Source organism: Anolis sagrei, chromosome 1 (genome assembly GCF_037176765.1).
Source record: "Anolis sagrei isolate rAnoSag1 chromosome 1, rAnoSag1.mat, whole genome shotgun sequence".
Lineage (NCBI taxonomy): Eukaryota > Metazoa > Chordata > Lepidosauria > Squamata > Dactyloidae > Anolis > Anolis sagrei.
Window position 1 is genome coordinate 264626291 of NC_090021.1, and position 14491 is coordinate 264640781.

At 40.9% G+C, this 14491-nt stretch overlaps 1 protein-coding gene across 1 annotated transcript in view; it reads right to left on the minus strand.

The window, feature by feature from the left end:
• The window catches only part of SLC6A5 (solute carrier family 6 member 5), a 97311-nt gene that overhangs the window by 44811 nt on the left and 38009 nt on the right, over positions 1–14491 (minus strand). The window contains exon 9 of the mRNA XM_060765736.2: positions 13908–14011. Coding sequence (XP_060621719.2) covers positions 13908–14011 — 104 coding nt within the window. The remainder of the gene's footprint in view (positions 1–13907; positions 14012–14491) is intronic.

The following is a 14491-nucleotide window of genomic DNA, read 5'->3' on the forward strand; positions in this document are numbered from 1 at the left end:
TCTAATCCCAAATGCTTGAAATATGTCATCGTATTCTAAAGGATGTTCTATTTCCTTTGAATGCCTATGAATATACTACTATGGTGTTTTCTGCCTGTGGATTCTGAATTAACTTGAAGCTCTGTGTTTTTCTTTGGATATTTTTATACCAAAGATATCCAAAGAATATCTTTGGATATTTTTATACCCTCCAGCAAAGGATCACCGCCTTGTTGTGGCGCTGGAGCTTGAGCACCTCAATGATGTCATGAGCGAAACCGTGAAGGGCCACCCAAGACGGGACGGTCGTGGCAGAGAGGTCAGACCAAGCGTGATCCCTGGGGAAGGCAATGGCAAACCACCCCAGTATCCTTGCCAAGAAAACTAAATGGACCTGTACAATCAGAGATATGTCGGTATGCCATTGGAAGATGGGACTCCCAGGTCAGAAGATGGCCAAAATGCTACTGGGGAGGAGCAGAGGATAAGTTCAACTAGCCCCAGATGTGAAGACGCAGCTAGCTCAAAGCTGAAAGGAAGGCTAGCGGCCGACGGACTGGAGGTGAACGACGAATCCGATGCTCTAAAGATCAACACACCATAGGAACCTGGAATGTAAGATCTATGAGCCAGGGCAAATTGGATGTTGTTATTGGTGAGATGTCAAGACTAAAGATAGACATTCTGGGGGTCAGCGAACTGAAATGGACTGGAATGGGCCACTTCACATCAGATGACCACCAGATCTACTACTGCGGACAAGAGGAACATCGAAGAAATGGAGTTGCCTTCATAATTAATAAGAAATTCGCTAAAGCAGTGCTTGGATACAACCCAAAAAATGACAGAATGATCTCAATTCGAGTGCAAGGAAAGCCTTTCAACATCACAGTGATCCAAATATATGCCCTGCATACTCTCACCCAACCTCTTTAACTTGTATGCAGAACACATCATGCAATGTGCGGGGCTTGATGAATGCAAAGCTGGGGTGAAAATTGTTGGAAGAAACATTAACAACCTCAGATATGCAGATGACACCACTCTGATGGCCGAAAGAGAGGAGGAGCTGAGGAGCCTTCTAATCAAGGTGAAAGAAGAAAGCACAAAAGCTGGGTTGCAGCTAAACATAAAAAAAAACCAAGATTATGGCAACAAGAATGGTTGACAACTGGGAAATAGAGGGAGAAAATGTGGAGGCCGTGACAGACTTTGTATTTCTAGGCGCAAAGATTACTGCAGACGCAGACTGTAGCCAGGAAATCAGAAGACGCTTACTTCTTGGGAGGAGAGCAATGTCCAGTCTCGATAAATAGTAAAGAGTAGAAACATCAGACAGGCAACAAAGATCCGCCTAGTCAAAGCCATGGTCTTCCCTGTAGTAACCTACGGATGTGAGAGCTGGACCTTAGGGAAGGCTGAGCGAAGGAAGATAGATGCTTTTGAACTGTGGTGTTGGAGGAAAGTGCTGAGAGTGCCTTGGACTGCGAGAAGATCCAACCAGTCCATCCTCCAGGAAATAAAGCCTGACTGCTCATTGGAGGGTAGGATACTAGAGACAAAGTTGAAGTACTTTGGCCACATCATGAGGAGACAGCAAAGCCTAGAGAAGACAATTATGCTGGGGAAGGTGGAAGGTAAAAGGAAGAGGGGCCGACCAAGGGCAAGATGGATGGATGGCATCCTTGAAGTGACTGGACTGACCTTGAAGGAGCTGGGGGTGGTGACGGCCGACAGGGAGCTCTGGCGTGGGCTGGTCCATGAGGTCACGAAGAGTCGGAGACGACTGAACGAATGAACAACAACATTTTTATACCAATGATCAAGATTTTTTATTCCTGTTCTTTCTTCAAGAGACAGGAGGAAAAAACTGGCCTGACATATAATATGACTAAGAAATAAACTAGCTATTATAGAATCATAGAATCAAGGAGTTGGAAGAGACCTCATGGGCCATCCAGTCCAACCCCCTGCCAAGAAGCAGGAATATTGCATTCAAATCACCCCTGACAGATGGCCATCCAGCCTCTATTTAAAAGCTTCCAAAGAAGGAGCCTCCACCACACTCTGGAGCAGAGAGTTCCACTGCTGAACGGCTCTCACAGTCAAAACGTTCTTCCTCATGTTCAGATGGAATCTCCTCTCTTGTACTTTGAAGCCATTGTCCTAGTCTCCAAGGAAGCAGAAAACAAGCTTGCTCCCTCCTCCCTGTGGCTTCCTCTCACATATGTATACATGGCTATCATATCTCCTCTCAGCCTTCTCTTCTTCAGGCTAAACATGCCAAGCTCCTTAAGCCACTCCTCATAGGGCTTGTTCTCCAGACCCTTGATCATTTTAGTCGCCCTCCTCTGGACACATTCCAGCTTGTCAATATCTCTCTTGAATTGTGATGCCCAGAATTGGACACAATATTCCAGGTGTGGTCTAACCAAAACGGAATAGAGGGGTAGCATGATTTCCCTAGGTCTAGACACTATGCCCCTATTGATGCAGGCCAAAATCCCATTGGCTTTTTTGCCACCACATCACATTGTTGGCTCATGTTTAACTTGTTGTCCATGAGGACTCCAAGATCCTTTTCACACGTACTGCTCTCAAGCCAGGCGTCCCCCATTCTGTATCTTTGCATTTTGTTTTTTCTGCCCAAGTGGAGTATCTTGCATTTGTCTCTGTTGAACTTCATTCTAACCCTTCATCTAAGTCATTAATAAAGATGTTGAACAGGACCGGGCCCAGGACGGAACCCTACAGCACTCCGCCCGTCCCTTCTTTCCAAGATGAAGAGGAAGCATTGGTGAGCACCCTCTGGGTTCGTCCATTTAACCAATTACAGATCCACCTCACCGTAGTTTTGCCTAGCCCACATTGGACTAGTTTGTTTGCCAGAAAGTCATGGGGGACCTTGTAGAAGGCCTTACTGAAATCAATGACATTCCCCGCAAGATTATGGCTATATAATCTTACTTGTATTGTGCTGAGTCAAATAAAGTACTTCATTTGCACAGGTTCCATTCAGTGTTATATATATAGTTATGAGAACAGTGTTGCGAACACAGTTGTGCTGTTCCTTGGATTGAGGTCTTGTCTTAAAGTTCCACAGTGCATCCAGATTTCTAGACTCTATCAACAGTGAATGCTCTAATTTTACATCATTCTGTGTGTTGATGCTTACAAGGAAATATTTTCTGAAATTAGAACATTCAATACTCTTCAAAATCACATCTCCTCATAAAAGGCTATGTAGATTTTAAGATTCTTGGGAGGGGGGTTCCTCCCAATTCCACAACTGTCTCAGATTTGTTTAGACACATGAAGCAGTCTTCTCAGCGGTGGAATTGTCTTCCCCAGGAGCAAGGATGACCCCCTTTCTATTATCCTCCTGCTGATGGATGAATACCTTTGAATATAAACAGGCATTTGGTGACTAAATAGATACATAGAAGAGGCTTTTTATATGATTTGTGCTATAATTATATTTCAAAACTATATTCTACTATTTTAAGTGAATGCCTCTTTAATTTGATTGCATATTTAATTGTGTATTTTAAACTTTTGTGTCATTAGGGTTTTTTTTAGCCATACCTTGTTTTAACCTTGTTGTAAAAGAAAAATTGTATAAAATCAAATTAAATTATCCCAAGTATACTACTTTTGTTTTTCACCAAGAAGGCTTAAGACAGATTATCACTGTTCTGCAATGGAACAGCCACCTTGACAGTTCCACACAGGAGTAAAATGGGATAGAAATTAAATAAATATAAATAATAGCATAAACATATCAGCCTGAAATGAATTATTTGCCTGGTTCTCTGTCTGGCACTAAAGGGGATGTCAAAAAAGAGTGGAAACAGGAACTAAAATGTCCTTTTTGAAGCTGCAGTTCTAAACTGATCTACCAGAAAGTAAAACATTGTTCTCAACTGATCTGAGTTAATGCACTTGGGACTGCAGTGCTAGTGTGGTGAAGCTGCTTTTGCTCAAAAATGGCAAAGTTAAAGATCTCCAATCTGCAGAGAGAAAAACTCTCTGCGATGGCTTAATCAGTATGCAAGAAGCGACCAAGAACTATTGATCATGGCCGCACACCAAAAAGGTTAACAATCATTAGAAAACAAATCTAACGAGACTTCAGCAACTCCCAAGTACAGCATTAATTATCTGCACCCAAGGGAACCTTGTATGGATTGTTTCATTGTGGGTTTTTAGGAAGACAATAGGCCGAACACTTCCAAAGTGTATTGGTGAGGCAGTGAAGTGACAGATTATCTGTCTCTTCCAAAGTCCTGCCCACTCACACCAATCAAGGTATGGACAGCAGAGCAGGCTTGCCTCTCTTTTCCTGCCACTTACAATCTGTATTTATTTTGCCTCCCATTAGTTTGAATTTGAAAAAAAGTTAATGGCTTCTCTAGGCTGGGTATAAATGAGGAATCTGATCTTCAGCTTTCAAAGGAAACTTAGAGTGCCTTGGCTCCAGCAGATACCAGCCTGTTTCAACTCTGTTCTAGATGCCAATCAGAAATATCACCAGAAGCAGCGTTTTCCACTGGTGTATAAAAGCTCACCAGGCAGATCATGCCCCCATATTGGGAGATCTCCCTATCATTTGCAGATAGGGTTTCCAGTTTAGGATCATCCCAGGCCTCAAGGCTTCCAAGACAAAACCTGAGACCTTGGGACATCCCCTGGTAATTTTATCAAGAGTTATGTGCTAACTAAAGTTCTCATAGTATGTCTACAAACACACACATGTACCAGTATATTCCCGTTATTAAATCAAGACAAAAATCTTAGCTAAGGAGTTGTCCCCAGATTGCAGTGAAATGAAGGGAATGTTCCTTCCCACTTGGGAGAGACAATAAGGGTACAGTCGTCTCCAGGGGACACCACCTCAAATATTAGATTCAACTTAGAAAGAAATTCAGGCTGACTATTAAAATAAAACTTCCTGGTGGCAAGAACAGTTCAAATGTGGAATCTGCTGTCTTGGAAGATGATAACTTTCCTCTGCTGAAGCTTTTAAAAATAGAGAATGAATTACCACATCTCAGATTATACTTTTGTTATGGAATAACATACTGGCAAAGAGTTGGACTAGATGACTGTTGGAATCCCTTTCAACTCTTTGATTCTATGTACAGAGTTGACAAGAACATAACAAAATAAAACTCTGTTGAATGAATAGCAAAAAAAAGCACAACTGACAATTTCATGATAAAAAAAATACCAGCTGAAATGGATCCCAAAAAAAGGAAATCCAATGTTATCAAATGCCATTTGCAAAACCTGGCTTATCATGAAATCAATTCATAAAGACAAGAAAAATTGCAGTAGTTCAGTGTGGTATCTTTCTCATAAAATAAAAAGCACCCAGAAAAGTAAATACCTCCATGAACATAAATGCTTTGGGGAAGGATAGAAAGAGACGTGAAGAGTTATGAAATGCAGTAATAAGCTTTTTCAGAGAAATCCCCACTCTTATCTTTAAAATCTGCTTCAAAAGATGACAGAACTGGGGCATGTGTTATGAAGAACTGCAAAAATATCAGATTGTGCTGGTTGGGCCTGAGGCTAAAAAAAAGCACACAAAGAGGGCCTGGCATAGCTGCTTGAACATGCATGCACTCTGTATTAATTTTACAGTCATTTTGACATTAAATGCAAGACAGCATCAAAGGTCTATGGCTGAACTGAGGACACTCAGTGGGCAAGTCGGCAGGTCGCAGATGCCTTCAGCAGTGGCCTGGACAGAAATACTCCATGAAAGGTTACTTTTAAAATGTGGCATCTCGCAAGACTATCCTTTGTTAATATTCACACACACACTTTTTTTTCTAAATTTGGACTGAATATGAGCTTGCCTGAATAGCAACCACAGTAGCGTCTGATTATGTCAAAGAGAGCAGCATCTCAAATGTAATTTACTGTTTCAGTACAAACTTTGTTATCATCCAAAACACACACTTTGGTATCATCCAAAACAGCCACAGTCCCAATGCTGGGTGGGGCTAATGGTATCACCAAGAAAAATGACAGAAAAATCAAATCTTTATTGATTCTACCTTAGAAGAATTGCTCCCTTTTTATAAAAGGAGGTCTGTCTGGGGGTAGAGTAAAGCAGCTATGTTTATTGTTTGCGCATCTAACCCAGTCATGTATAAAATAGGACATGGAATCCAATGTTTACAACAAAGCAGGTGACAGGAGCTGAACTTTCTGTCTTCTCCTGGCCTAGCACATGCTGTTTTTTTCAGTCTAATTTTGATACTGTTCTTGACAGAAAACAACATAGTCTTTGAAAAATCAAACCATGGGAAGTTAGGGAGAGCTCAATTTCTTTCACCAGGATGCCCAAGACATACTTGAGGTGCAGAGGCAAAGGCAATCCTCTTCAGCCATACCTAGCCAAGCTGTCCTGGCACATGAGGCGGGAAATCCCACCAACACTTCTTCATATTCCTGACATTGAAAATACAAAGTAAATAGCTGACAAGCAGGTGCTATTTGATGGCAGCCAAAATTTGCTTATAATTGCAGGATTGGTCCTGCCCTCCTTCTCCTTATTTGTAAATTGAATGGGATGTTAGCTCAATGGTAACATGGTTAAGAGTGGTGATGGGGAATTCCTATTCATTCCTGTGACTATAAAACTTGGACTTATCCATCCTGTCTTCTGTGCTACTGAATTATTTTATTAGGCACATTACATTATCCTCTCATCATTCTGGCAGGGTGAGTTTCCATCTGTCAGCTCCAGCTCCCCATGTGGGGACATGAGAGAAGCCTCTCACAGGATGGTAAAACATCCAGGCATCCTCTGGGTGACATCCTTGCAGAAAGCCAATTCTCTCACACCAGAAACAACTTGCAATTTCTCAAGTCACTCCTAACACTAAAAAAAAAATCAACCTTTTGTTTCCTCTTTGAGGTTTATTGTGATTCATACTCTTTTTTTATGCTGATGGACAACATGTGCAGCAAAACTTGGAATTATATATGAGAAATAATACTTACTGCACCAAATCCTTCACTCTAAAAATATTCACAAGACAGTTTATGGTACTGAAAGACACACATTTAAATATCTGAGTGCAATTTACAGAATCAGAAAATTGCAAGGTATATTTGCCTATATCTGCTTCATCATTAAACTGTTTTGTACTGTTTCTTCAGCTAAAGATTACTCAGCAGACTGGCAAATTAATTGAAAACATGGTAAAGAAGCACAGATAATCAAGAGTGACCTAATCATTTAGCAATTTTGTGCATCGAAAATGGTTTAGCTAAGCAAGTTAATTTTCTTGAAGTTATTGAAAGATTTGAATTGACAAAAGCTGGAAAATATACTTTGGGATAATTTTTGACTGTACATTTTACAGTCAAAAATTGGAGTAAATACATATAGTTTTTAAGGAATACAAATATTACATTTGTGTCATCATTTAAAACTGACTTGTTATCCATGGGCCAGATCTGGCCCACCCTGTCATTTTATGTAGCTCTCCAGGTGCTGGACTACAATTCCTGTATTCCTCACCATTAGACATCATGACCAGAGATTATGGAAGTCGTAATACAGTAACATCTGTTCTGTTTAGTCAGAATAGTGAGGTTTAAACTCAGATGCAAGGCTTGTGGATGTGATGTCTGACTTTAAAATATCCTTTAACCTTTCCTCATCCTCAGAGCCAAAAGTGCTGTTGAGTGTCAACTCCCATTATTTCCCGTGTGCATGGCAGATAATCAGAAGTGATGGGAGTTGTCATTCAGTAACATATGGGGATCCAAACTGGGTAAAAACTGAAGAGCAATGACTATTATGTAAAAAAAAATATAGTTGGCTCTCTGTAGCCATGGATTCTCTGTCCACAGGTTTAATCGTCCTTTGAAAGCAGCCATCAGCCTGATGTGGCCCTGCATGAAAATGAGCTTGACACCCCTGCTGTAGAGCATCACGGTGCCTTGAACTTTGGAGGTAGGAGTGCAGCCTGCTAAAGATCCGGGCCAGAGACCCGCTTCAAGATATGGGAGTCATGATATATATGAAGCCTATAAGTGAGGACATTGGGAATCTGGAGATTGGGTAGTCATTGTAATATGCCTTCAAGTCATTTCCAACTTAAAGCAGTACTCGACATGCTATTTTCTGGTGCTCAGAGTGCATAACACATCCAAGGTCACCGATTGGGTTTCCATGGTCAAATGGGTAGTCTGCTCTCCAGAGTCATAGCCCAATACCCAAACCACTAAACCAGTGGTTCTCAACCTGTGGGTCTACTGATGTTTTGGCCTCCAACTCCCAGAAATCCTAACAGCTGATGAACTGGCTGAGATTTCTATCTCTCCTTGTTGCTGGCATCAATTGTGTTTAGCATGTACTCCACCAGTGGCTTGGTGCTCTAGTGAAAAGGATGAGGAATGTGGTTTTCCTGATTTTAGTCAAGGGGTTGGACTGGATGGCCTACAAGGTCTCTTCCAACTCAATGATTTTCTGATTCTATTATTCAAGGACCAATAAATTGAATATGAATCCTGGTGAAAATAAAATTTGTGGAATGGTGGCTTCCAGGCTAGAGACTGACCAAGCAGCTAACCTGGATGGGTTTACATTCTGCCCTAGGAGGCATATGTTTAGCTTGGAGAAAATTCTATATCTACTCTGTCATGGCTGAGAGTGACTAGAGCCAGTTTCAGCTGATCTGCCAGCTATGATCTTCCATGATCACAGGGGTTTCATGAACTAGTAACCTCTCCAAGAGACCATAGTGTGATACACTGGCCTGTACTTGAAGATAATAGAGAAACATTAGCAAAATGCAGCAGCTAGACTGCTAACTGGAACATCAGTATAACACCAATTTTTCAAAATTCATACTGGCTACTAACAGTCTTCCAGCCTCAACTCAAGGTGTTGACAGTGACATTTACAGCTCTAAATGGCTTGAAACCTTGATAATCAAAGGGACACTTTTCCCTACTTGTGGACTCAGATTTACTAAAAAGATTCATCTTTGTTTACCACTAGTAGAAACCAGGGCTGCCGTAGTAAACACTTGATGGTGTTCCTCTGCCTCTAATGGCTGTATAGAGAGAATTTCAGCAGATGCTGCTTTATATCTGGTAATGGAGTCCTCTTCACTTTTCAGAGCCAGCATGGTTTAGGTGTTTTAGTGTTGGATGTGGGACCCTACCACACTACACTGTAATACTGCTATTATTCCACTTTAACTGCCATGACAAAATTCTGTGGAATTCTGGAGTTTGTAGTTTATTAAGACCCAAGCTTTCACTGGATGAAAACACTAAATGATCTTCCCCAAACTGCAGGTCCAGGATGTATGGATGTCCTTGCCAATGTTTGTTTTGTGTCATGTTTCCTTTGTGACCAGATAATTAGGCAATAAAATCCTTTGCATAGAATTATATTCTTCAGGTATAGGTACTAGAAAAAACAAGGTATTTTCCTCTCTGTGAGAACATAATTATATTAAATGGAGATTCCCATTAATAAGAAGCTCATTTTAATCCTTTTAAGCAATAGGAACAGCTTAGCTGAATGAATGATTTGTTAAGAAATATTATTTATATGTAATATTTCTAACCTCTCTTAAAAAAATCTCTGGACAGTTCACACCAGGTGCCATTTTGTCTTCAAAACACATAGGTTTCTGAACTCTATTTTATCTTCACAATGCTATAATGCAGGTAGGTAGCCCATACTAGTGACCATGCTAGTATTCAAATCAAATGTTCCTCCAAAGAAAGCTTACTATCATATATTCTACAGCACACTTGTTCTGATCATAGTCCAGAGCCAAATACAAATAATGTCACTATATTGGATATTGATGGTTGATTAACAAAGAAGTCTTCACTGCTAAAGGATGGATTCATTTTATATGTGTGCATAAACTTGTCTTTTCAGCAACAGGAGCAGTAGCAACTAAAACTCAGACTAATGTTTAGTTTATTTCTAAGTCTCATTATTTTAAAATTATTATTTTGTTGAATTTATACTTCACCTTTCCCCTGAGCCGGGATCCAAAGTGCCTCACAATAATTTAAAACAAGATTAAGCTAAAAAATTTAACTTGCAGGAAAATAATAGCACAGTTTAAAAACTATGGTTTTAAAAAGTTAAAAACATGTTTAAAATAATATGCCTATGTGTAAAAATATTATATGTATGTTTGATCCAGAAAGGCTCCTACATGGTTTGATGGACCAGGCCACACTTGGCATTCTGTTTTTGAGCTATTCTAGACATAATGATAGAGTTGATAGTCTACTGGGTCTAATTCCTTCAGAACCCAAGACAGGGGCCTTATAGCACGGGGCTAAATCCTAAATCCTAAATCCTAAATCCGGCATTGCTTGGTACACATACCCAGCATGATCCAACTTAACTGAAAGGTTTGGGTGTTCCTGATAGAGAATGATGAGAGTTTTAATCCACTCACATCCAGAGAGCCATGTGAATCTCACCAACAATAGATCTGGTGCAAATTTGGCACACATACCCATCACAACCAATTTAAAATACTGGAGGGGTTTGGAGGGAAGGACAGAAAATGATGGGAATTGTAGTTCACCCATATCCGGTGAGCTGTGTGTATCTTTCCTATGATGAATCTGTATCCAACTTGGTACACATACCCTTCCTGATCCAATTTAAAATACTGGCCAAGTTAAGAGAGGATAATGGGAATAGAAATCCAACCACATCTGTAGAACCGTGTGAGTTCCACCCACAACTGAAGGCATTCCTCTCCTCCTACCTGATCAGATGACTCACCCTATTTACCAGCCTGTATTTCCCAACATCCTTACCCCCTTCACTTCACAGGGATGATTGAAGTTGCACCCCAACAAAAAGGCTGATCTGTCCGACCACTTAAGAGCAGATCTCTGACTACCACCAACGCAGATCTGGGATGAATGGGAGGTCGACAACAGATAGATCTGGGGGTAATGGGAGTTACAGCCTGATCAGGCTTTGACAGATGGGAGTTGCACCCTATCAGCTATATGATTTTATAAATGCTTTTTCTAATGGGGCCAATCATAAAATCCAAAACCAAACTATGACTGTTTATAATAAATAGCTTTATAAAATAACAAACCCATAATTGAAATCAAAGGCCTACCTGAATATAAAGGCCATCAACTTCTGGTAGAAAAGGAGAAGGAAGTGGGCCAACTAAATCTCCCATGGAAGGGAGTGCCACAGCCTATGAGCAACCACAGAGAAGGCTCTGGTGTGCATATTATTCCTTACTACTGTTGAATTTGTTCATTTTTACTGCCTCTTTAATTATTATTTTTTTATTTTGGTACGTTCCATTATCCAAGTGGAGGCCACTAGGGGGAGCTAGAGAAAGAAGGATAGTCTATTTTATGGGGGGTGGAGGGTGGGTCGAAGGAGTTAAACCATTTCCCCCTGTTTTACTGTTATTCTCCCCACCCATGTCGCCATTGTGGAAACAACCCTCGTTTATGATATGAGCAGGGGGGGAGGCATAACCAGTGAAAATGGGAAAAATTGTTTTCCTCCTTCAATGCCCCCCCCCCTTTAAAATGGACTATTCTTATCTCTCTAGCTCCCTCTAGCGGCTTCCACTCAGATATGGAACAGTACTTTAGTTTCTTCAAATGGTGGAACAGGCAGAATAGAAATGTATTGAATAACCAAACAGGTATTGGGGCTGTGTTTATATGTGAAGAATGGAAAATTTTTAAAAAAGCAAAATATTTTGATTCTTTCTTAACTCTGTAGAAAGGTATCAATTTATCAATTACCTTTAATTGAGAGTTTCAGCAACAAGGCCTTAGAGAGCTTTCCTTAATCCGAACTTGGTGTTAATGCACCTGCAGGAATAATCACCTTGCTAGTGATAGAGTAATAGCGGCAGCAGAAACTGCAGATTACTCTTGCTGGTGCTGAGTGCTCAACACAGCTGGATTCTGACCTATTTCTATGTCTCTAGACTTTTTCCAGCAGAGATAGACTTATGCTGTATTTCATGCTGCTATCCCTGGTTCTTGACAACTCCCTAGTAAGCTTTCAATTTAGATGGTTTTTAATTAGGACAAACATTCAATAGGAAGTAGGACACACAGGCCCCATGAGTCCAATGGGTTTTGAGGCTCTAAATTACGGATAATATACTGTTTTCATACTTGAAGGGAATTGTGTTTAGGACCGAGCTTGAACACAATGCCGATCAAAGATGCCACAATTTTCTTAGCCATGGGAGCAAACACAAATGTAGAACTTTCAGGTCCAGTAAGTTCGGAAATATCATGTGATAAGGGAAATTCTGGACTGAACCTTTTTTATTATGTGGTGTACGGTGGTCGCATTTTTTTCTGTAGAAAGCTTTTCTATGTACAAGAACTCCCAGTATATAGTATAAGATTACCAGATCAAGACTATCCCAGGCTTAGATACCCCTTCTGCGCTGCCCTATATCCAAGTATCTGATCCCATATTATCTGCTTTAAACTGAGTCTCAATTGCCAGATAATCAGAGATACAATAATCTGGGATCAGATCCTGGGATTTAGGGGCAATGTGGAATTGGCATGAAATCACAAAAGAAAAACCAAAAACTTGGGGACTTATGAAGACACAGAAGGTGGGCTGCATGTATTTACAAGTTTGGTGTTACAAGGGGCATCCCCAGAAGATGTTATTAAGTATGATGGCTATGAGGTATCAACCACAACTACCCAGACCAGTACGTTCAGTCAAAAACACCTTGTGTAACAAATGAAAACAATGCATACACCTTTTTCAGGGAAGATGTATTCCCTGACATTTCTTCTCCTTGTCAATATGTTGGCCGAACAGGGCATAGGGTTGCAGCCTGTGTTGGAGATGCATCTCCCCCTGGAGATGCAGGTTCACAGCTTGGGAGTGATCCTGGACTCACCTCTGAGCCTGGAATCCCAGGTCCCAGCGGTGGCCAGGAGAGCTTGTGCACCATACTCTGGGAAGACTGATCTGGCCACGGTGGTCTACTGCAATGCACTCTACATGGGGCTGCCTTTGAAGACTGCCCAGAAACTTCAATTAGTCCAATGGTCGGCAGCCACGCTGCTCACTGGAGTGGCGTACAGGGAGCATACAACTCCTCTGTTATGTCAGCTCCACTGGCTGACAATCAGCTTCCAAGCACAATTCAAAGTGCTGGTTTTAACCTTTAAAGCCCTAAACGGTTCTGGCCCAGACTACCTGTCCGAACTTATCTCCTGATATGAACCATCATGAAACTTAAGATTAAACTTAAGATCATCTGGAGAGTCCCTGCTCTCAACCCTACCGACATCGCAAACGTGATTGGTGGGGACAAGGGACAGGGCCTTCTCATCAGGGACCCCTGCCTGTGGAACACTCCCCAGAGACATCAGAATGGCCACCTCCCTCCTGTCTTTTAGAAGAAAAATCAAGACCTGGCTTTGGGACCAAGCATTCAATGAGCAGCAAGTAAAAGAAGATTTTAACACTTATAGCAATGATTTGACCTGGGCTGGATTTTAGACTCTGATTCTAATAGGCATGTGTTAATCAATTGTTTTAATATTGTTAATATTTTAATGTATTGTTGATTGTTTTATTATGATGACACTGCATGGTGCTTGTGAGGCTGCCCTGAGTCCCCCCTTGGGGGTGAGAAGGGTGGGGTATAAATATAGGAAATAAATAATAAATAATTGGAAAGGAAGTATCATGCCCTGGTATTTGGAGACACAAGTGTGGTAGTATGTAATAACCTCCTCAGAGTTTTAAATTGTTGAACTATGTGATATCTCTGAATACATAGATTCAATCTAAATCTATTCAGTTCTATATGCTTCTGAAATCAATTTAACCAACCAGTTATCAGAAAACCAAAAGTTTTGTTGAACGTGCTGCAACTTACCTGTATAGATTGTTATGAAATTTGTTATAGGAAGACAAAGTAATCAGACCACCCCATGCCGCAGACAAAGAGAAAAAGATCTGAGTGGCAGCATCCTTCCACACCTAAAAATGTCCAATGGAGATGATTAATGAAAACATCAAAAATGTTCATAGATTCATAGAATCACACATTTGGAAGAGACCTTGTGGGCCATCCAGTCCAACCCCCTGCCAAGACTCCGGAAAATCGCATTCAAAGAAAAGGTTACAGGTTCTACAAAGGTAAATATGTAACTAATGATCTGGACTGTGATTCAATGGAGTTATCCAAGATGCTATATGTAAAGACTGGGTCCAATTAGCTAGGCAAAGCAGGTAGCTTTAAGCAGCAGAATTAAGTGGAATCGTTGAAGTCAAGAATATGTGATGTTCGAAAATATAGGACATAGCAAAGGAGTTCTGGGTTGTTGTAGGTTTTTTGGGCTGTATGGCCATGTTCTAGAAGCATTCTCTCCTGACGTTTCACCTGCATCTATGGCAAGCATCGTCAGAGGTAGTGAGGATGCCTGCCACAGATGAAACAGGTGAAACATCAGGAGAGAA